Below are 23451 nucleotides of genomic sequence, written 5' to 3'. Positions count from 1 at the left end.
TCTGCTGGGGCACAGGCAGGGCCAGACAGTATGGGATCCTTTCCCAGCTCCGAGATGAGGAAGTGAGAATCTTCCAAAAAGTCGGGACCGGCTCCTCAAACAAAACCCGACACACGTAATTTAATAACTAATTTAGGGCAACTAGAAACTGAATGCTTCAAAGTCGAGATAATTTAGCTCAATCGTCGCATATTAAAAACAATAACTGACATTCAGGCGGAACTTTAGGATGTATGAAACATCCCCCATCTCGCCTGATTCTCCCCCTGACGGCTGTGAGAGCAGGGAGCCGAGGCCCACAGCCTACCCAGAGTAACAGGGGGCAGAGAGCCAGGGCTCTGAATGAGGGCCTTCGCCTCGCAGCTCGGGACTGCGGCCCCCTTGCCTGGACACGGTAGCCGGGGAGAAGGAGGTTACCCTTGGACTCCGACTGCCCCACAGCTACAGCTTTTGTCTTCCATTGAATGGTTTGCAGATGGGCAGAACTTGGGGAGGCTCCCCTCCCCACCCTGTTTCCCTCCCTCTGGGGACAGACAGCTCTGCAAACAGTCAAGAATGAGCCCTTTGTCACTGATCCCAACCCCCCGCCCACAGACACCTCTCCGTCCTCCCAGTGAGCCAGGCCTGGGGGGCAGGCGGTGGGACCCCTTTGGGCAGGGGTCAGTCCTCCCGCTCTGCTCCCCACGGTCCCTCGGAGTCTGGAAGGTGACCTTGGACTTGCCTGGACGGCCCCAGCAAAGAACAGCCGCTCTGTCAGATTTTGGTGGCCCAAGGGACAAAGAGAAGCTGGTCCATCAATGGCAACGGATCAGCGGGTTCCTTCGTTCATCTCGGACACTTAACAGATACTCCCTGGCTGCTCGCTATAGTCTCAGAAATCTGAGCATCCCTGGCCTTGGGAAATCCCAGCGAGCTAAGAAAGAGCATCCAGGACCTGGAAGGGCCTTTAAAGGCGATTATTTTTACCAAGGAGAAGCCCCCAGCAACCAGGGAGTCGGTAGCAAAGCCAGAATGTAACTAGAACGCCTGTTCTCGGCACCGAGGCGCTACCATCGTGCACATCCCACTCAGAAAAGGCCATGGGCAGCCCCAGGGGATCACAGAGCTGGGAACTTAGAGGACGCTGCGTCCAAACCGACCCCGATTTTAAGTCAACGACTCCCGGGACCACATTACTCATTCACTCCAAGGCACCTTCTCTCACCCTCCAAGCTCTTTCCCACCAGGAAGAGTCAGGACATAAAACCATCAGGTTCTTTCCTGCTTGAACTAAAGCTAAATAATTAATTTGAGAGAACTAATGCATTATGGGAGTGGCAGGAGAAAGGAGAATGAAAGACCAGAACCTCAGAGTTAGGGAGGATCCGGGAGGCTGCCGATTCTAACTGGACTTGACCAAGAAGGACCTATATAGTAAATCCTACCAGGTGCCCTGGCCTTTGTTTGAAGACAGCCTCCCCCCACCCCCCCCCAATCCTGGACCTCACCACCTCCTGCGGCCACCCCTTTCACACTGGAAGGACTCTAATGACTAGGAAGTTCTTGCTCACATGGAGCCGGCTGGCCATTTCCGCCCATTGTTAGCAGCTCTGCCCTCTGGGGCAGAGCAGGTTTGGAAATCATCCCCGGGCTTCTCTGGGAGTGAGAGGATGATTTTCCCCAATTTGCAGGCCCAGGGAAGGCTCCAGATGCAGGCAGAGGGAGGGGCGCATCCAGGGGCCTGATGCTCCTCCGGTGAATGACAGGAGACTGAGGGACGAGGCTTAAGGGGAGGACGGGGGTCAGGCAGAGCCCCAGGGCTGGAAGGACCCAAAGGCCTTCTCATCTCTGACCTGAAGCTCCCGGAGGTGAAGCTGCGGCCCCTCGGGAGGCTCTGGCCTAAGCAGAACCAGCCACCCCCTCCCCAGGCCTGCCTCAGGTGCCTTCTCCCGCAGAAGGCCTCTCCCCTGGAACTTGGCCAAGATCACCCAGCGAAGGATGGAGGGAGTTATGGCCTTGAACTATGGTCTTCTAGCTCTAACCTAGTATCTCCTTTACACTGTTTTGGGCTGTTTCTGTTGGGTGACGTACTAGGTCCTCAAGGGCTGCTGGGAGATTTCCGCTGGCTACTCTCACTACTGGCTCAGAGAACTAGAACCGAGTCAAGTCCCTGCCCATCCAATGAGAGCCTTTCCTGGGGGAAAAGTGGATCCTGGATCCAGCCGGGATGGGGGAGAAGCGGATCCTGGATCCAGCCGGGATTGGGGAGGAAGTGGATGACATCACTTCCAAGATGGATTTGGAGTCAGAAGTGCGTTTCCAATCCCACCTCAGACACTTATAAGTTGGATCAATTCAAGCAAGTCTCAGTTTCCTCATTTGTAAAATGGGAATATCATAGTTCCTACTTCAGTTTCAGTGAAGATCAAATGAAATGTTTCCCCTTTGGGTAACTGAACCCCTGTCACTGCCCTCGGACAAACAGAGGGAGAGAGGACAGGGAGAGGAGGGAAAGAAAAAAAAGGAGAGAAAGAATGGAAGGAAAAAGAAAGGTGAGAGAGAAAGGAAAAAGGGGAGGGAGGATAGCTCAAAGATAAATAAAATCTGTTTAATGGTTTTTCAAGTTGGGGCCCACCTTTCAGCTCCACAGCCACCATAGCAGGAAGCTCAGGGGCCTCCCACCTCTGAAAGGACTAGAGGAAAAAAACCAACCCCTCCTGCTCTTTTTCAAATCTCTAATAATGTTTTTTAAACAAATCCAAAACAAAGGCCCATTTTCCCTCCCCACCTGTCTGTCTGACCTCCCCGGGCCCCTCGATGAGGTCCATCCCCGGGCCAAAGGCAGGAAGTTCCTGGGCACACCTGCCTCCGTCTGTGGGAGATGAAAGGAAGGGCAGAACCCGAAGTCCGGGACAGAGAGACCCAGAGGCCCACACACTCCGGTTTTGGCAGCGGCCTCAGGAAGCAGCCAGCCGGCTGACAGATGGTGCCGTCACCTGCGGCTCTCTTGATCATCCTGGACGAGCCAACGGGACTCGGTTTCCCCAAAGGCTTTTCCTTTCACACATGGAAAATGAAGGCCGGTGGCCAGTGTGCGAGGTCCAGAAGGACAGAGAGAGACAGAACCTGGTCCTTGGCAACAGAAACGGGGCCTCTGGCTTTTCATCCAGTATTTTGTCAGAGTTTCCATTTCTGATGGGCCCTTCCCACAGACCACCCCAAAGAGGCAAACTGAGGGTCAGCCTCGAGTACTCACCGCCAAGTAGAGCATGGTGTACATGGAGAAGGAAGCATGGCCGGAGAAGAAGGACTTCCTGCGCCAGAGAAAACGGGGAAAGGGGGAGAGTGAGTCGGGTAAACTTGGGACTTCCTCAATCCCAGAATACTGATTCTCACCCTCCGTCACTCATTCGTTCTCTCACTCATTCTCTTTTCCTCTCTTTCTCTTTTTTTTTCCTCCTCTCTAAATGGGTATAAAGCCAGCTTTCTCTCACTCTCTTTTCCTCTTTTTCTTTTTTTTCCCCCCTCTCTCTAAATGGGTATAAAACCAGCTTCCTCTTACTCATTCTCTTTTCCTTTCTCCTTTTTTTCCCTTCCTTTTTCTTTCCCTCTCTAAATGGGTATAAAAAACCAGCTTTCTTTCACTCTTTTTTTTCCCTCTCTCTAAGTGGGTATAAAACCAGCAGCGTGCTTGTGGGAAGCCCACACCAATATGCTCCCCAAAGCTCCAGAGCTGGAGGCGGTTTCCCAGAAGGGATCCCCACAGCCGAAGAGTGGTTGTCCAGACCAAAGTGGGACTTCTGAGGCAACCTACTTATTAGATTAATATCCTAATCATTGCTAATTAATTTCATAATAATCACCACAATAATAATTATCCAGCGCAGCTTACACCCACTCCCTAATTTGGGCCCGGCAGAACAGGCCCGATCTCTCCTCTGGGACAGCTGCAGATAACATGGCGTACGTCCCTCTGCTCTCTGCCATCCTTAGTTCCTTTCACCCATCCCATGTTTCAACGGCTCTCCAGCCTCGGAGCCTACACCTGAGCTCCAGTCCTGCCTCCAGGTATCTGACCCTGTGGGGTCACCCTGTGCCAGGCTGTGGGCTGGGGCAGGGGTCTCTCTCCTCAAGAAGTTCCTTCTAGGTTTGCAAAGTGCACAACAAGCCAGGGAGCTGGGGGGTGGAAGCTAAATTCCTTCCATTTCTCAGATAGTCAAACTGAGGTTCAGAAGCCAAGTGTCTTGCTCAGGGTCCCAAGGCAGGATTCTAACCATACTGATCCCGAGCTTTCCCCGTAATCCCCGGGGGTGCCCCGATAAGTGCTAATGGTTTTGCTTTCAGGGGAACGAGCACCCTGGGCACGTCTTCCGTTTTTCCTGTATTAATCTACCTTGTGTACAACTGTCTCCCCCTCCCACCCAGGGCTCCTTGTGGGCAGGAGCTTCGCCGCTGTCCGGACTCCCAAGCCTTCGCCCGGGCCCGGTACACAGTAAGTGCCAAACGCGCGCTCGGCCCCGGCCGGCCCCTACCTGGCTTCCTGGACCCTGCTGTCGTCCCCGCGGCACTCGTAGATCTGCACGTAGCCCACGGAGCAGTTGACCTTGCTGAAGTCGGGGTTGCAGACGTCCAGGAAGTGGGGGCGCAGGCGGCCCACAGACACCTTGGCGATGTCCGTGAAGGACTGGCTGATGGCGCAGCCGAAGACGAAGCAGCCCACCTGCTTGTAGAGGGCGGCCACGTACGGGTTCTGGATCACGGACGGACCCTTCTCCTTCAGGTAGTAGATGCGGTAGAACTCCCCGGTGATGATCTGGAGGGGGAGGGAGAGCGTGAGAGGGGCGGGGAACGGGGGGTCTTGTTCCTCTTCCTTCCATAGCATATAATGTATATATGCACACACATGTATTTATACATGCACATACACATATAACCACACATGCAAACACACACAAACATATGTGTAAATATACACACAAACATATGTGTAAATATACATGCAAACACATATATGTATACGTATGCACATGTATAGATACACACGTACACATCCCTTCCTCTGACACCGCTTGTTCAAAGTTCCTATATACGAGATATATCCCACGGATAAACTTTAAAGGGCTATATAAATTATCCCAAACCCCCTCATCACCCACCAGGAGGGACCCGAATGCCCCCAACACGGATGGGACAAACTCCCTTGGGTTCCAAAGGGACCCACGTCTGCCCAGCTGCATCGTAGGCACGGGACCAGCCCCCCCAGCGCTCCCAGATAAGACCAGATGGTCACACTGTGTACAGGGGGAAGATTAAGGCTTTTACCACGTGTTTAAACAAAAAAGTCAGTTGATTCTTGGTTCTGCATCTGTCACAAGCTGTTACTGTTGCTTTGTTACTCTCCCTCCATGGTCTCAGTTGCCTCATCTATATAATGGGCATAAACTGCATATTGACCAGTTTGTTGTCACAAGAGTCAAACCTTATAAACCTTAAAAAGTCACAGAAATAAAGACTTTTTCCCAAGGATCACAAATCAGGACTTGGGGATTCTAGCTGCACTTCCGTCATTAATGGGAATGACCAAAGTCAAGTAACTGTCCCTAAGCCACAATTTTATCGGCTACGACAGGAGAATAAATTATCCCCATTTCACAGGCTCAATTAGCCTATCAGGAAGCATTTATTAAGCTCCCATTTGTTACGTGTGGGCAACGCGCCAAGTCCCTAGGATACAAAGACAAAGCAAAAGCAGCCCCTGCCCTCGAGGAACTTGCGTTCAATATGGCGGCTGGGAGGAAAAGGCCTCCCAAGGATGCCGTCTCCCACCGGGCAAAGCGCTTCGCCAGCCAGAAGTCTGCCAGCCCTCGCTGCTGCTCTGTCCCAGACACCGCACGATGATTCAGCCTTCGCAGGCTGGCCCTCTCCCCCTCCCCGAACCTTCTGTAGGCTCCCACTTGCTCTCGTTTTTGCTGCCGTCAGGAAAACCGTTTTCTGCCTAGACCTGCAGAAGGCCCCGTGTCGGGCCCTGGAGCCGGCCCAGCTCTTCAGCGTCCTCCTGCTCGAGCCATCAGTAAGCAGCCATTCCTTGTTCTTTCCCTGACCCCAGGGAGGCTCTGGGAGAGCACAGGACAGTCCTAAAGAACCATCCTGAAGCAGCCAAGGCTGGCCCTTGTCATTCTGACTTATTCTCCCTGGAGGAGGACTTGACCCAGACGGCCCCACCACCTCGCACCCCTTGGCCCCGGATTCACAGCGTTAGGGTCTGAGCCAGGAAAGGCAAGTCTTCCCCTCTGTCCGCCAGCTTCCATCTCTCTGTCCCCCAGCCTCCGGCCCGGTTCTGGTCACCAAGTTTAACCATCAGTGAAAACGCCTTCGAGCTGGTCCCTCTGACACAGCCGGCAACACAATCTGGGAGGGATGGCCGTCGGCCAGGAGCGTGCTGAGGGGAAGTCTCCCCTACCTGCCCCCGAAACGCCTGGCACGGCGTCTGGAAACTAATAAACTGGGGAAATGGCCCAATAAGGCTCCGAGAGCTGAAGCTGCTCGGGGCGTCTCTGCCCTGATGAAGAACGGGACCCAGCCTAGAAAATGGCTCCGTTTGTCTCGGAAAGCTTTTCTGGCCTCCTAGAGCAAAAGGTTACAGGGAGGTGAGCCCAGCCAGGCACAACAAGCTTCATCAGAAATATGGTTTTGTTTGATTTCTCAATGGGGAGGGGACAAGCTGGAGGGAGGGAGAGAATCGGGCGCTTAGATGTTTTTTAAAAATCAGCGTTAATTAAATAAAGTATAATTATCTTAACAAATAAGTGCATTTGCTTTTTAGTTACAGCTGCTGGCAGGAACACCTCTGCTGGAGGATTGAGGAGGAAATTCTTCCTGCAAACCTTGGACAGAACGCTCTCCTCCCTGTGCTCGCTTTTCTCATCTGGCCCTTTCCAGATAATTACATCATCTATTGAGCGCTGGAAAGGGCCTGAAATGACTTCTCAAACACAGCCTCCTGACCGTCTCCTAGACCTGGAAGGCAGGACCACCGTCAATCCCTGCCTCGATTTCCCTGGCTTGCTTCAAGACTGCTCCAACAGCACCAGGATCAGGTGTGTGGACTTATTTATTTACCCTTCATCTCCTCGTTACAATGAAAGCTTCCTAACGAGGTGCTTTGTTTTGCCTTTTTGGCATCCTCGGCCCATTACTTTAACACAGACTTGGAGGGAATAAGCAGTTATTAAGTGCTTTCTGGTGTCAGGCACTGTGCCAAGGGCTTTACAAATATTATCTCACTGGAAGTTTGGGAAGGTAGGTGCTATTGTTACCCTCATTTGGGGAAATGGGGACAGAGAGTGGTTAAGTGACTTGCCCAAAGTCATACAGCTAGCAAATTTCTCATGGAGGATTTGAACTCGGGTTTTCCCGAGTTTGCACCCAGTGCTTCCTCCACAAAGCCAACTAGCTGCCTCTTAACTGACATCTCATCGGTTATTCCAAAGCCAGGCTTCCTCACAATCCGGTCTGGTCCAAAGCTGAGCGAATACTGACCGTCCTGTTGTCCTGTTAAATCTACACCATTTTCTTATTCTTTATAAATATTAAATATAAATATTATTCTTATTCTTTATAAATATTATTAATCAAATATAAATATTATTCTTATAAAAACCCCTCCAATTTCTTCCATGTTTATGCAGTTATATCACCCTCCATCTTGTCCACCCGACAAACTCCTTTTCAGAGACAGACAAGAATCTGTCTTCTTCCTTCCCTTTTCCTTGCTGTGATTAAAAGCAAGCCAATATCAACAAATTTCCAACCCAAAACAGGGAAGTATTTTATTTAGAGGCTCGGGTTCTGCGAGGGGAGGGGAGGGACAGGAGAGCAACTCCATTCTGATTCTGTTTTCATTTAATGGCACATAAGCCAAAGACCTCCTTGGACCCCTATTCCTGCCACCAAGGCTCAGAGTTAGAGCTGGAACAGGCCTGGAAGGACATCCTGCCCAAATCCAACTTTTTTCCATGGGGAGAAACTGATGTTTCTAGCAGACGTAAGGGACTCGCATGGGATAGAGGGCTGAACTCGGATTTGCCTGGCTATGGCACCTCTTGGGAAGCAGGAATTCTGGGACACTGCAGGGTTAGTAAAGCGGCATCTTCCATTCATCTCCTAAGCAACGGACCAACGTTGGTCAATGTGACTCCCAGACGTGATGTAGATTCCAGCTGGGGTTCATGATTCCATATGGGGGTTTGTAACTAAATATGGTGGTCGCTAAATTACGATTTATTATCCACAAAGGTTGGATTTGTAAATCTTTTTTATATGTTTATATAAACAAAGTCATATATAGATTTCTCAGGTGAAAAGGCCTCAAGTTTAAAAAGCCTTGGTAGATTACCAGTTACCAAAAGCCTTGAAGCTTGAATCCGAGTTCAAATCCTCCCCGACACCCTCACCACCTGTGCCGATCCTAGATAAGTCCCTTACATCCCAAGTCTATGTTTCTTCCTATGTAAAAGGCTGGGCTTGGTGACCCCACAAATCTGAATCTATGATCTTAGGAAATAATTCCACAGGATTTTAGATTTGGAAGGGATCCTAGAATTTTCTTACTCAACTGGCTGTGTGCCCCGGACAAGTGACTTCACCCTGTTTGACTCAGTTTCCCTATTGGTAAAACGAGCCAGAGAAGGAAATGGCTCCAGTATCTCTGCCAAGAAAACCCCAAACAGGGATTATGGACGGGACTGAAATACTCAAAACCCAGGGAGACGTGTACTTTCTCCTCATTTGTAAGGAGTAAGGAGCGGCTCCGTACATAAAAGCAAGCTCCGGCACGTGCAATCAAGTATTCACAATCTCTAAGGTGGCCGAGAGCTCACAGACATTTTGTCCGACACATCCCAGAACAAAAGCTGCTCCTGCGATCTGTCCGATCACCTAGCTTTCGTCTGAACTCCCCAAGACAGGAGAGCGGGTACTTAGATTTCTTTAATAATAAGAAGTTGTATAATGTGCTGAACTCATCATTTAGATAAGTAACGTGCTGTGGCAGAGAGTGGGAGTCTGGAGTCAGGTTCAGCTCTCCCACCGCGTCTCACTGCCCCAGGTGACATAACTAAGGGGATACTGAAAGGGGGGGTTGCGCCCTGAAAGTCACCGGTTTTGCTGAACCAAAAACCTGCCTCTGCCACTTTCAGCTCCGAGTTTGGGGAGCTCCCATGCTACTAACTCATGGGAGTCATGCAGAATAACAACAAAACACTAGCTAACGTTTATGTAGCCATTTTAGGTGCTAAAAATCTCTTGGGATTAACTGGAATAAGTAGAGTCCCTCTTCCTCACAGAAATACTCAGAATTATGGCAGATCCCTCCCCTAATCTTCTTTTCTCCACATTGACTTCCCACTTCCTCCTTCTAGTTCTCAATCAGCCCCTGCTTTTCCTCCTCCCAGTCCCTCATTTCAGGATCCACTCCCACCAGCCTCTCACTGTTCTAGAGTTCATGCCATGTTCTGGAAGCCTGCAATTGGAGCTGATTAAATACTGTCTTCGAACCCTGGCCCTTCTCCCAGTGCTCAAATGCCCTCCTCTGCACCCCACCCCCAGCGGTGATTTTCTGCAAATCCAGACACTTAACAGGTTTGGCGAGTCTCTCGGGAATGGCCAAATTCTGCCATGAATGCCGCTCTCCCGACAGCATTCCTCTTTCTCCCTGCTGAATGTTGTTAAGGCTGTGACCCCTGGGTGCCAGTACCACCAGCCAGGCACCCCGGGGCGGGAGAGATCGACAGGACCAATGACCAATGGGTAGGACCATTTCGTGGGGGGAAGCGGGGAGGAACCGGTGCTGGAAGCAAACACAAGGAAGCAGGTCTCTCTCTTCAAGAACCTTAGGCTTAAATAACACACAGAGGACCCGGAATGGGGAGTCACAGGGATGCAATCCTGGGCAGAAACCTTAGTGATAACCAGAAATTGATAATTTAAAGGAAGGAAAGATAAAAATGGGGAAAGATGTCTGGGGGGGGGAAGGCCCATAATGGATTTGAGGCCTCTGCGATGGGGTGGTTTGGCCCCAGGGAGGGCCAAAGCTGAGGGGATTAACTGCTCCTGGGAGAGAAGGGGAGCCCAGCCTCCGAAGGTCACATTCAGAGAGTGCGCTCCCAGGGGGGAGGCCCAAAGCAAGACAGATGGCAGACGGTTGTCGAGGAGGGCGGCAAGAGTGGCTGCAGAAGGGATGGACAAGCAACCTCAGTCCGGGCGTACGGACACCGCTCTCCCCCCTCTCCCCAGCACGTCCAGAGTGTTCAGGACGGTCTCAACCATTTGATCGGGGACAACAAAGCAAGAAGATTAATTTGCTCCTTCTCGGTTGGTGGTCTTGGTAATTGCCCAGATGGAGCGGATTGTAAATTGGGGGATTGGGTCTCCTGCTGATCCCCCACTGGGCAGGGACAACTTCGCTTCTCGAGAGAGCCGAAAACCTGACCGGACTCTAATGAGGGGCCCGGCTCCCAGAGCCCTGTGTGGCTGGTGGAGCTGCCTCTGATAAAGAGAAAGGGAGAAGACTAATTCAGCCCAGATGTGTGGAAACTGAAGCCTGATCCTGAATAAACACGTCTCAGAGATCTGGTGCTCTTCTTGTGTCTCCAACAAGCCATTTGCATGCGGTGCAGAGAATGTTGCTCTGTGTGAATTGCTGGAAGTATTTAAGGGAGATATTTGAGAAGCAAATATTGGGCTTCTCTTCCCTCCCAAGTTCATGGACTCATGGGATGTCAGCGGAGAGGGCCCCTCGAATGCAGAGCACTGGGACAGAGAGCACCCGAGATCAGGAGCAGAAGGGGCGTTCAGGCCTGCCTGGAACGTTAGGACATCAGAGCTGGACTGGGCCAGGGAAGCAGGAGGCCAAATCAGAGCTAAGAGGGACACACTATATATATAATATAATGTAAAAGATATTCACGTCTAATATAGAACGTGAAAGCCAGAAAAGCCCTTGAGATATAAAGCATCAGAACAAGAAACCCGGCATGTTAGAGATCACTGAAATCCCAAACCTTCACTGGATCACAGAAGTAAAAGGTCCTAAGGGAAGAGATGTGCGCAAGATCACACATCATTAGATTTAAAATGAGCCTCGTTATTAAGACCAAGAGTTCTTCGTCTTTTCTTTCATCCTGGGCCCCTCGGACAGGTCTGAGAAGTCAGGAGTCCCTTGTGGGAATTGTGTCTTAAAACATGTAAAACCAGTTAAAGGGATCACCAAAAAAAAAAAAAAAAAAATGCTGTCCAGAAAATAAACATTTATCAGATAAAGTGACGCCCTGAGCAAGAGCAAGATTTAGGATGATCTGAAAGACAAGCGGGTCCGTCTGAGAGCTTCCTGGGGGCTCTTCCACCTTTCCAGCCTTTCTGGTGACTTCCCTTTGCCCCCCTAGAAAACTCTCTGTCCACCTCCATAACCCGGCTTTCCCCCATCTCGATCTCCCCTGAGGAAAGGAAGCTCCTTAGGGAAGGGACTGTTTCACGTTTGCCCCAGCACACAGCTGGCACTTACTACGTGCTTGCTGGACTGGCCATGATCCAAATTTGGTGAATTTCCCCAGTGAGAGGATCAAAGCTCTGTACACAGCAGGAGTTTACTAATTGTTGTTTCACCAAACAAATGGGTGTCATTAGCTCTAGTCCTGAAAGGGACCTTGGGGATTGAGTATTCAAAGCCTTTCACGTTACGGAGGACAGAGGTCCAGCTAGGGAGCAGCATTCGAACTTTGAAGCTGGAACAAGTGGGTGTCAGGACGCCCAGACTCGGCCCCCTATGCTTTCACTCTATAGTGGGGTGAGCCTGAGCCCATCTCCCTCAATTTTCTCATCTGGGAAAGGGGCTTCCAGGTGAAACATTCTGAGAGACCCCAGTGAGCGCCGCCGGCCAAGGCGAAGAACTGCACAGGCAGCCGTGGCCGGGCCTGGAGCTGCCACTCACTGCGCACCCACGGGAGAAAGACGGGCAGATAAAAGAGGGGACGGGTATTTTGTTTCTCCGTCCTAATCCCCCTCCCCTGCTAGAGTCATCAAGCCTGCTGAGGCAAATGTGAGGGGGGAGAAAGGCCTGAGCCTGGTGGCTCTGGAAGGTGCTTAGCTTCTGCTGGGAGACGGGGCCTGGGGGCCATCTGGAAAAGAGGTCCGGATGACGAGCTTTTTCCTCCGCTTTTGCCATCACAAGGGCCTGTTTCCTCAATCACTTGTTAAAGTTTCTGTCCTCGGGTCTCTATCCCATTAGCCTCATGGTGAGGGCCGGGAGGGGGAAGCCCCAACCAGGGCCTCGTTCTGCCCGAGATCCGCCCCCCCCCCCCCCCCCTCGCCCCGGCAAGTCCATCTTGTCCCAGAAAAGCCCAAAGCTGCGCGCTGCAGGCCGTGTGTGCAGGCGCCCTGGTCCCTAAAGAAAAATCTAAGAGGGGGATGTCCTTGGAGCAGCAGGCCCGGCTGGGCCGCTCATCCCGGACCCTCACCCCATCCCCCCCACTGGCCTTGGGATTCTGCACACAATAGTTACAGAAAGGGGGGATGCAGGGGAAGGCAATCAGGGACTGATTGCTGGTCACACACCCGAAGGCTCTGGACAACCAAAGCCCGCCTGGTAGGTAAGCGGATTTAGCCCGACAGGAAGAGCCTGCCCACCTGGCCCCCAAGGACGGGCTCCCCCTCGCGAGAGCCCCTAGTAGACTTCACAAACCATCAGGCAGGGGTGGGGTGTCTGCCAACTCGAAAGCCCATGATCCTGCCCTCTGGGCACAGCATCGGCATCGTCTCCCCAATGTATGGCAGGGAGCCGAGCTCAGAGGCAAAGGCCACGCGCATCACTTGGTTCAGATCCCTCGGCTTTTAGATGAAAGGATGGTAAATGACTAAAGAGCGTTTTAGAGTATACAGTACATTCTCACCACAACGGTGTTATTGTGCCCATTTTACCGATAAACAAACGAGGGGGAGGCGTTTTCACCCAACTCCCAGACCGATGCTCCGCCTGCCGGGCAGCGCCAGCCACCCACCGGCTCCAGAAAGAAAGAGCTCTGGGAGCTTTGGCCTCCTCCCCCCAACATCCCCGGGAAAGCCCGCGCCCTTACCGCAAGGATGGCGATGACGATGCCCACGGCGCACAGGACGGCGTCATTGATGGTCTCCCCCGTCTTCAGGGGGTAGCGGATGCTCTCATCGCTGCAGTAGAAGCCTCGCCGGTACGGCTTGATGGTGCTGGTCTCGATGATGAGGAAGGGCAGACCCGCTGGGGAGGGAGAGAGAACAAGGTCAGCACTGTGGTACCCAGCAGGAACGGCCTGCAGGGAGGGGGAGCCACCCATGGGGAGGGGGAGCCGGCCCCAGTGTCCCTGGGCACCCAGCCCCATACCCGTCCCGAAGGAGGCCCCCTGCCCAGCCCAAGGGAGGGCCCTGGCCTGCGGGGAGGAGGAGCCAGCCCAAGTATCCCCAGGACTCCCAGCCCGTGCCCGGCCCGAAGGAGGCGACTGGAACTATCATTTCCCTGGGAGAGTCAGAGGTCAGGAAATCCTGCCTCCTCAGTCTGTACAGAAGGGGAGCAAATGGGGGTCCCCCACTCCAAGAGAAGTGGACTGGCTTAGGGTCACGCAGCTATGAAGCGTCTAAGGCAGGAGTTGAACTCAGATCTCTCAGCAAGATATCTAGCCCTCCTCATGAGGTGGGGAAGTCCCCCAGAGCCCACCCAAAATCTGGATAAGTGAGAAACAGAACGGGAAGCCAGGTCTTCTCCCTGCCCGCTGCACCACACTGCCTGGCACACAGCAGGGGCTTAAGCCAGGAATTCTCTATCCCAGATGAGCAGCCCAGTACCGGGCACAAAGCGGAGGCCTGTGCATGGATTGTACCACTGAGACCCCAGGCTCACTCTCAGATGATGAAACACCAAAAGACAGAAAACAAGGAACTAGACTATCACCATTTATTAAGCGCTTATAGTATACCAGATGGCGGACATCACCTTGACCAACATTGTCTTTTTACAGATCAGGCAATCGAAGCCTGGAGAGAAATCCTGTCCTGAGCCACACAATCAGGGAAAGTGAACCCCCCACCTTTGTGGGCCTCCCTTAGCACAGCCTAATTTTTATATTAACTCAGGCCTTATCTACCCCAGGAGGCGAGAAATTCCTCTAGGCAGAGACACTAGTTCTCATTCATCCCTTATCCCTTCTGGGAGCTCCCAGAAGCCTCCTCTGCCCCTTGGGCTCCTCCCAGAACTCCCCTTACGGGGGCATTTGGACCAGCTGGATCTCATTCCTCTGTCAGTGAAACCCTCCATGACAGCCCTGACAAGGGACGGGGAGCTCACTACCACCGCCCTACTTTTCAACAACCCATGATGGGGGAGGTTTCCCGAGCCTCCCTGTCTCTGGCTTAAAAGCAGAAGCAGCCCAGCTGGCCGCAGCTCCAGGACCCAGAGCCATCCATTTGGGCCTTGGCCCTTTAAATACTGGAGGCAGTTCTCAGGCCCCCCCCCAGCCCAGGCTTTTCCCCCGAGGTCTCCCCTGATTGGGCGTCATGGGCACTGCCTTTGGGAGCCCTGCCATCCCAAGAGCCAACTCGGGCAAAGGTCACCCAGAGCGGCCGTGCTGAGAAAGCGGCTCAGCGCCCACCTTCGGAGGCCGCGGACCAAGGGAAAGGCTTGTTCCCTGCCACAATCCCTCCAGGCTGCACATAAAACAAAATAATAAAATCACCAAAGCTGAGGCTACGTCCATTCATTGGATCACTGGAGCTGAAAAGACATCCCCTAATATACACACGTCCCCTTCAAATACAGCTCAGGAAACCGGTCTGGAGAGCCCCCGAACAGTAGCTTGTCCAAGTCACTTCCATAAGGAGCCGCGGCAGAACTGGAACCCAGAACCTCCGCCTAGACCGACTTCTTTCCTCTTTAACTAAACTGCGCAGTGGGATCTCCACGAGCATACTCGGATTCTCCCAGCATCCACCTGGTTGTCAGGCCATTCACATTCGCATCCGGACCCGGTATTGCCCACAAAATCTAACCGCAACGTTCTGGTCTTTGGTTCTCCGTCTCCGGTAGAGTGTAAACTACTGAGGGCAGGGCCTAGAACGGAACCTGGTACAGAACAGAAGCTGGTACAGAACCGGGGCTTGAAGATCGGTGAATTGATCCTTGCCCTCTGACCTCCTTCAAATGCTTTGGCGAAAAGCTGAGCCTTAAAGAGCTAGAAAAATGAGTTAATAATGTGGTTTTATTCTAACATTTTTTAGGCTATCCTAGGGTCTTTGCCCTTTGCCCCAAACCCCATCTGAAAAACATCAGAGAAGGGGTAACTATACTCAATTTCATTTGTTCCGTCTCCCTTTCTGGGAGAAAAAAAAATGGGCGGCCGGGAGGAGGGGCATGTTTTTATATTGTCACAGAAACACAAAAGGCCTTATCTGGCTTCATTCTTTGGACTTATTTAAATTCCATTGTTATTTACTTTTGTGACCCCTGACTGCTTCCGGTTAGAACAACAATTTACTTTATCAAATTTATATTGGCTCACAAAAGAAATAAAAGCAGCCGCCACATCATGGTGCCCGGGTCAAAAAGTAAACAAGCACAGTTATCAAATGCTGTTACCTTCCAGCCTCCTGTCACCCTGTGAGGGACAAAAAGAGAGGGAGGAAAAAGGGGGAAGGAAAGGAAGGAAGGGAGGGAGGAAACGAGCATTTATTAAGCGCCAACTGTGAGCCAGTCACTGAGCTAAATATTTTACAAATATTATCTTACTTATGGGCTGATTGATATGTGGTATTGATACGTTGCCTTAAGATTAGCAAGATATATATTTTATATATTATGTATAATATATTATATCATATATATTATGTATATTATATCTTTATATAATATGTTATATTAATATATAACAATATATTTAATATATTGTTATATATTAATGTATTATTATATACAATATATTCTATATTAACATATACTAATATATAATGTTTTAGTAATTATATTAATATATTATGCATAATATATTCTATCTTAACACATATTAATTACATGTCATATTAATATAGAATTAAGATATATTATACATAATATATATGATATATATTTTATAGATAACATATATTATCTTAATTGATTCTCCCTGAGCCAAAGAGGTGCTTAGTATTATTATACCCATTTTATAGCGACAGGGCCTGAAGCTGAAGAGAAGGAAGTGGTCCGGAGTCCCACAGCATCTGCAGCGGAACTTCAGCCCAGGTCTTCCCAGGACTCTTACTCCAGCAAAAAGGTCACAGTAAACCTTGCGAGGTTATCAGGGTGGAAAATATTATCCTTTGTCTTACAGAGAAGAAATCTAAGGCTGCAAAAAGCTGTGCAAAAACCTTCATGTTTAACCCAGCCCATGGAAGGCTTGAAGGCTTTCTATACAGTGACCCCATGGGGTCAATGGGTGGCCAGTTTCCTTTGGGCACCCGACTGCAAGATGAGAAGATGGCCTTAGAAATCCTCCTTTTAAAAGCAATAAAGGGGCAGCTGGGTGGCTCAGTGGGTAGAGCACCAGCCCTGAAGTCAGGAGGACCCGAGTTCAAATCCATCCTGAAGACACTTAATACCTCCCTGCCTGTGGGATCCTGGGTAAGTCACTTAACCCCGATTGCCTCAGCAAAAAATAAAAATAAATAAAAGGTTCGGAAAAGTGAAGTGGCCTGTTTTAGGCCTTTCCCCAGAGGCAGCCAGGACTTGATGGTTCCAGACTCTGGCTCTCAGGGGGCCATTCTCTGAGCACTGGGAAGCCGAGTCCTGGGCTCTGGCTCCCATGGGGAGGCCCGGGCCTCGGCGAGCCGGTCCAAGCACTCGAAGGTCCAGTGACGGCCGACTTCACAGGGAGCGGGGGAGCTTTCCAACCCTTCATCAAGCTACCTAAGTGTCTGAAACCTGACCGCCAACTCCAAGCCAGCTCCCGGGCCAGAAACGGGATATTCATCGTCTGCTTTTAAAATCCTCACATCATAATGAAAAAACGCGGCTCTGACGCGGGGGCCTGCCTCGGTCTCTCTCCAGGGCCTCGGGGTGGGAGCCACGGGCCGGGGGGAGGGGGCGGGAAGGGCCCGGGCCCAGCTCCCACATACGTGGCTGAGGGCCGGGGAGCCAGCTCCTCTCTTTGGCTAATAGCTTTCACATGACAGGTCTGTAAAACACATGTTCCCAGAGACAATTAAACGGGCCTCGCAGCCGAGCACGCCGGGAAAGCAGAAGTCTGGCCTGTCCCTTTGCCCTCCCAAACCCAAGCAGAAGCTGTTATTTTTCTCCCATTCTCTTCATTTGCCACCTCCCAGCCCAGCCCCTCGGCTTCCAAACAGGAGGCGAGTGTTCGAGCCTCCACTCTGAGCACCATGATGGGAAGCAGATGAAAGGCCCGACTCAAGCCTGCTGCTGCCTCTCTCTTGGCAGGCCCAGAAGCTGGTGATTTCTGTTCTCCCCTCCTCTCCTTTTCCATCAGTATTGTGGGGATTCACTCCCCTCCTTTTTTCCCCTCCCCTTTCTATCTGTTCCCTTCCTTTCCCTTTCTTCTCCTTCCCTCCTTTTCTTCCCTCCCCTTCTCTCCCTCTGCTTCTCTCTGTCTTTCTCTCCCTCTCCTCTTTTCTCTGTCTCTGTCTCTTTCCTTCTCTCCCCCTTTCCCTCTACTTATCCTAACTCTAGAGAGCTATTGGAAAGAACAAATGAGATGAGGTAACACAGTATTGTAGGGGACAAATACACCAGAAGTCAGGACACTTATCTGTTTGGTCCTGAACAAACTATGTAACCTCTCAGTTAGTTCATCTGTATAATGGGGGCATTAACTAGATCCCCTCTGACTCCCCTTCCGAGCTAAGATGACCTAGGGGATGTGTTTAAGTTTTAAAACACCCCATAAATGTCACTGTTACTTGTTCTCTCCTGTGGCCAAACAGGACAACGGAGGCCCAGAGAGGCTGGTTCTGACCCAAATCTCCAAATCCAGTTCTCCCTCCCGTGGGGCCAGCTGCCTGCCATCCAAGCCCGGCTCTCTCCTAGTCAGATCGCCCTGGAGAGGCGGGCGTAAAGGAGGCCAAAAAAAACGGGCCTCTGGCAAACGGACAGAAAATCAAAGGGCTCTGTGTTGGTTCAGGGCTTTGGAAGGCAAACACTCGCACAGGGAGGGGGGGCAGGCTGAGCTTTCCCTGCCCACCCACTGATCTGGGGCCCCGGCCCCGACACCCTGGTCCTCCCTGCCCCAAGTTCACTTCTACACTCAATTCAGACAGACCCCGGCTTCCTGAAGCGTTCCCAGGGAGCTGTGGGAAGGAGGAAGTCACCTTCATTTTCTACACGGAAACCAGGGGCTTGGAGGCGGGCTCTCATTTCCCACATCCCAACTCTGATTAGAGATTCCAAAGCCTAATTATAGCAAAGGAGAAGCATCAGCTGGGAGGGCTCGGGCCTCCTCACTGAGGGAGCCCCTTCGGCCAATCACCTCCTTCCGAGCTCTGGTTTCCTCATCTAGGGAACCAAGGGGCTGGAGCCCCAAACTGCCGACCGTCCGGCTGCTTTTTCCTCGGGGCCTTTGTCTGAAGGCCCTTTCCAGCTGTGACCTCCCCTCTCCCAATTCCTCAGTTTCCCCTTCCCCACACAATCCCCCCTCCCTCCTCCCTCCCCCCCCCCCCAGTAAAGAAACACTCTGAGGGCCGTCTGACAAACCGAACCCTTCCTTCGAAGCTGCTAACGCAAATATTTAGGGAACATGCAAGTGACAGGCTTCCTATTGAAGGTAATTAATAGCTGCTGGCTCTCGGAACGCGCAGCCCACCTTACTCGGTTTACAATATTTGTTCAGATTTGGAGTCTGGACGTGATCCAGGTTCAACCAAAGCGGCTTCGCCGGGGGCGGCTTGTCCCCGGCCCGGATGCGGGCAGTGTGACCAACGCCAGCTTTATTTACTGGGACGCATGTCGAGTACAGAGCCTTTTGGGAGAAAGGGTGACTGGTTCTTCCGAACTGCCACGGCCGGGCCTTTTGGACCAAGGATGGGGGTCTCTGGTGGCAGGAAAGGGCCCGAGCTGTGAGAGGCTCAAACCCTACTCTGCCGCTTCCCGTTCTCTGGAGCCGGTAGGGAAGATGTCTCACGCAGGAAATGGGAAGATATGAACTATTCCATTCCATTCAAGACGGAACACACCCGCTGGGAATGGAGAAGATCCGGGCCTTCCGGAGTCTCATCGCTAGTTTTTTAGACCCTGCCCATCGATGGCAAATTCCAGCCAGTGCCAGCAAGCCCCGTAAGTATGAGAATGAACGACCCGGCAACTGTCCTAGAAGCCCCGACCAACGTAAGGAAGCCGGAGCTCACCCCTGGAAGGGGTGTCATCAGTCAAGGAGTCCTCCCACCGTAGCACCCACGAAAATCACCTGTCCCAACAAAGAAAGGTCGCCATCTGGTCAGTGGAAGGATGGACACGCTAGTGAGATGAGGGAGGTTGGAGTGCTCGAATGACAGTTCTACTCACCTGCCATCAATCAACAAGCATTTTTAAAGCTCCAACTGTATGTGATATATAGTATAGACACATATAAACATATATAGTATATAAATATGTATATTTATATAACACATATATGTAAATATGTACATTTATATGCATATATAATATATATCTGCATATATATATATATACATTTATATACACAAATATCTATCTATATCTATCTATATATCTACACACACACATATATAAATAAACAAATATAAAGATGGAAGGAAGGAAGGGAAAGGAGGGAGGAATTGCTCCTGCCCTCAAGAAGCTTTTATTCTCTATCAAGAGATAGCTCGAGTTCATCCTTTATCCTGCCTTCCAACAAATGTACCGCAGAAGTTCAGTGTTAACATGTTATGAATCAGTCAGTTAATACATATAAAGTGCCTACTATGTGCCAGACTTAGTGGAACTTTTATTTTACACACACCTCATCTCCTTGGGAACCATCAGCCCAAAGTGACTTTTCACATGAAATCTCCCCCTTTATTTGGGGGCTCCTGACACAAACACTCTGGGGAGTGGGATCCAACACTCCACCCACAGGCCTGGGGAACACATTCTCCCAAAGTTCATCCATAAATAGGCCCCTCAGTCGGGGCTTGGGTTCCTCTCACCCTCGGCTCTGCTCACCATGTTTGCCGTGGCTATTGAAGACTGTGGCAAACATTCCCCCGACCAGCGCATTTCCCATTTGGGAGGACAGGCTAAGGGTTAACCCTGGGCACTTGTGTCCAGCCTGGGCTCCTGCTGGGCAGAGTCCCCGGGCCCCTGCCATGCCCAGGGGCCCCTCAGGGGCTCGGAGCGCTGTGCCTTCCTGCCTTCTGTCCCTCCTCAGCCCAGGCTCACTCTTGGCCCAGCGGCTGCCTCAAGTCCACCCGAGAGCCGCCTCTGACGTCCAACCTCCCGGACTTCTGATGTCCCGCCAGGCCCGGCGGAGTTTATTTTACCGCCCCGTGACCCTCCCGTTTTCAGCACACCTGGCTCCGGGGCCTGGATAGGGGCATTCATTCCCAGGAATGCTTTTTTTAACCATTTGAAAAACAAAAACATTGGGGACTTTCCCCCCGCATTATTATGATCGTGATTATTGTTATTACAGGCTTGCCTGTTAGTCCAGCATGGGGCAAGGGTTGGGGTGTGAACCCCCAGGTCCACAACCTGAAATTTCCTTTCCCGGGGCGGCAGTCGAGGTTCTGCTGTGGAGAGAAAACCCCAGCTCCTTCTGAGGCCAAAGGTGGCCCTGGACGGCCTCCCGGCCTCCATCCAGCGCCCTGGCTGTGCTCTTGTGGGGGCCTGGCTCAGTCTGGAGGGCCTAATTAATGCTTTTCAGCCAGCCGCACCCAAAAATATTGATGTTTGTTTATTCGGCCGGGGGAGAGGGAAAGGGGCCAACAGCGAGCAGATCTGCGCTCTCGCTCAGAGCCGCAAACTGGACGCGAGGCCGACAGGAACCTGGCCTTGACCGGCCACCAGCTTCATTAGGGAGATAATTATCACCCTAAAATCCAGCTTCCAGCTGGGAGGGCAGGGATGACTCTGGGCGATGGGCACAGAAGCTTGTCTCTCACTGACACTGTGAACCATTAGTACGGATATTAACAAACAAACTGAATTAGGAACGGAGGAGGAGGAAATGGGGCTGACACACAATGCGGGGATTGTACAGAGAATCCCAGCTCCCCATGAGGACCATATTCTGTAGGTGAAAGATATTATGTGACTGGGAATCATGGAATGAGGAGGAGGAGGAAGAGGAGGGAGATAGGGAAGAAGGAAGAAAACTCACTGGTCTTTGCACCTTAACACTCTGTATCAGGATAAAGTGCCATGCAAGGAATGGCTTAAAAAAGCATTCACTTTGGAGTTAAGAGGACGGACCTGGGTTCAAATTCCAGCAAGACCCCGACTCCTCGGGGCTTCGGTTTTCTGTACAGCAGGAAGGTTGACCTGCATCAGCTCTAAGGTCCCTTCTGGCTCTGGACATGTGATCTCAAGGAGAGAACCCCAAAGAACGAGAAAAGGAACCGACATGGACATGAAGGAGCTGCCCGTCCAGTTGGGGAATGACTGAACAATGTGACGGAATAGGGCGTTATTGTGTAAGGGGGCAGAAGAAGGAAACTTGGGAAGACTTCCACAAACTGACGAAAAGTGAACAGAATCAGGAGAGTATCCAATAGCAACTTTGTGAAGCCAAACTTTTAAGATCAATTAGACGCCCAACCGTGACTCCAAAGGACTGTTGGTGAAATCTGCTCATCTTCCTCCAAATCTTATGGTCCACAATAAGAATATATTTGAGGATATGGACACGGTGGGAATTTGTGTTGCTCAAGTACACGTGTTATAATGGTCATTTTTCCTTTCTTTTACACCAGCCAGAGGAAAACGGAGGATTCTGGGAAGGAGAATGGGTGGATTTTTTTTCATTAAAAACAAAAATTTTTTAAACAGTGGAATGCTGCAAAGTACAGTAGGAGTTAAGGTGAGAAGGCAATAATTAGCAAGGTGTCTGGAACTGGAAGCTAGCTTTGAGAACCAGGAGGAAAAAGGCTAAAAGATGCGGGCCCCATTACCCAAAAGACTTGAATTCTAAATTGCAGAGTTGTGACCTAATCTGATGGGCGGGAGGAAGTCCTATTGATTTTTGGAGCAAAGGAGATACTTATTTAAATAAGTGGGCCACAAGGCTAGGTCTGAAAGATACTCAAGTCCAGATAGTCGACCTGAAAGTAAAAATCTCCTCCTAAGCTGCACATAATTCCACCTCCCACTTTAGATTGTGATCATTCCAATGCCCCAAATCCACCTTCTTCAAAGGTCAAAGCTACAAAATTCCAAGCATCTTTCAGAAAAACGAACAATTAAGTCAAGATTCAGCTGTTGTGTTTGCATGGTGACTAACCACCAACATCCCTGGTTTGCTCAGTGAGGAGATCGTGTCGGCCAAATGTTCTGTGACCTGTGGACTGAACCTGACAGTTTGGGAACCAGGACCCGAGGAGGCAATAAAGGGAAAAGACAACTGGAATTGATGTCGGAGGGACAAAACTGGGAAAGGGGTCTCAGATTACATGGTCTCTAGTTTTATGACTTAAGAAAGCAAGGTGGCTCAGTGGGTAAAGCTCTACATGACTTCAAATATTCATTGGCTGTGTGATCCTGGGCAAGTCATTTAACTCTTTTTTGCCTCAGTTTCCTCAGCTGTAAAATAGTCTGGAGAAGTGGCCTGAATCTCTGCCAAGAAAGCCCCAAATGGAGCTACGGAGAGTGGGACACGACTGAACAACAAAATTCTATGACCCTGCAACCCATGTGACCTCTCTCGGCCTGTTTTCTCTTCTGTAAAACGAGGGGGTTGGGCTGGATGACCCCTAAGGCCTGTCCAGCGTTAGGGCGCTGACCCTGGGATTGGAAGGTGCTGCTCCAAAAGGCCCTGAGGCAATCCCGGTGAGAAGGTCCTCCTTCATCCGTGGGAGCACGGCTAAAAGGGGGCCCAGGGCCACTCCCACCTCCCAAGCTCTGTCAATGTTCCTTTTGTAAAATGTAGAAATTTTCTTCCAATCTGACAGCCGCCACCTGCACAAATAATCTCGGTGGGTAATTCTGTAACTGAATACAAGCACTGAAAGCTGTGCAGTTTGAAGTCCCCCCAAATCCTTTTGACCTCCTCCTTCAAGGCTCACTAATCACTTTCTAATTTAGAGGTGATTTCCTTTTCACAGGCCTTCTCTATAGGATTCTCTTGCTTTGAGTATCTAGGAGGGAAATGGATTACATTAACTCCCTTCATTAAAATGGAAGTCAGGCTGGGGCCAGTGATGCTCGAGGTCTGGCAGACTCGCCGGTGACCTCTCCAAAAGGTACAGGGAAAAGGGGGC

The 23451-nt window shown here is 51.0% G+C and overlaps 1 protein-coding gene across 1 annotated transcript in view; it reads right to left on the bottom strand.

Moving 5' to 3' along the window:
• Nucleotides 1-23451, bottom strand: part of PLPP3 (phospholipid phosphatase 3) — a 64627-nt gene that overhangs the window by 13159 nt on the left and 28017 nt on the right. The window contains exons 2-4 of the mRNA XM_031969042.1: nt 13107-13264; nt 4512-4792; nt 3236-3293 (exon numbers count right to left, since the gene is read on the bottom strand). Of these exons, the coding sequence (XP_031824902.1) occupies nt 3236-3293; nt 4512-4792; nt 13107-13264 (497 nt within the window). The remainder of the gene's footprint in view (nt 1-3235; nt 3294-4511; nt 4793-13106; nt 13265-23451) is intronic.

Source organism: Sarcophilus harrisii, chromosome 4 (assembly GCF_902635505.1).
Source record: "Sarcophilus harrisii chromosome 4, mSarHar1.11, whole genome shotgun sequence".
NCBI lineage: Eukaryota > Metazoa > Chordata > Mammalia > Dasyuromorphia > Dasyuridae > Sarcophilus > Sarcophilus harrisii.
This window is presented reverse-complemented; position numbering and strand designations above follow the sequence as displayed.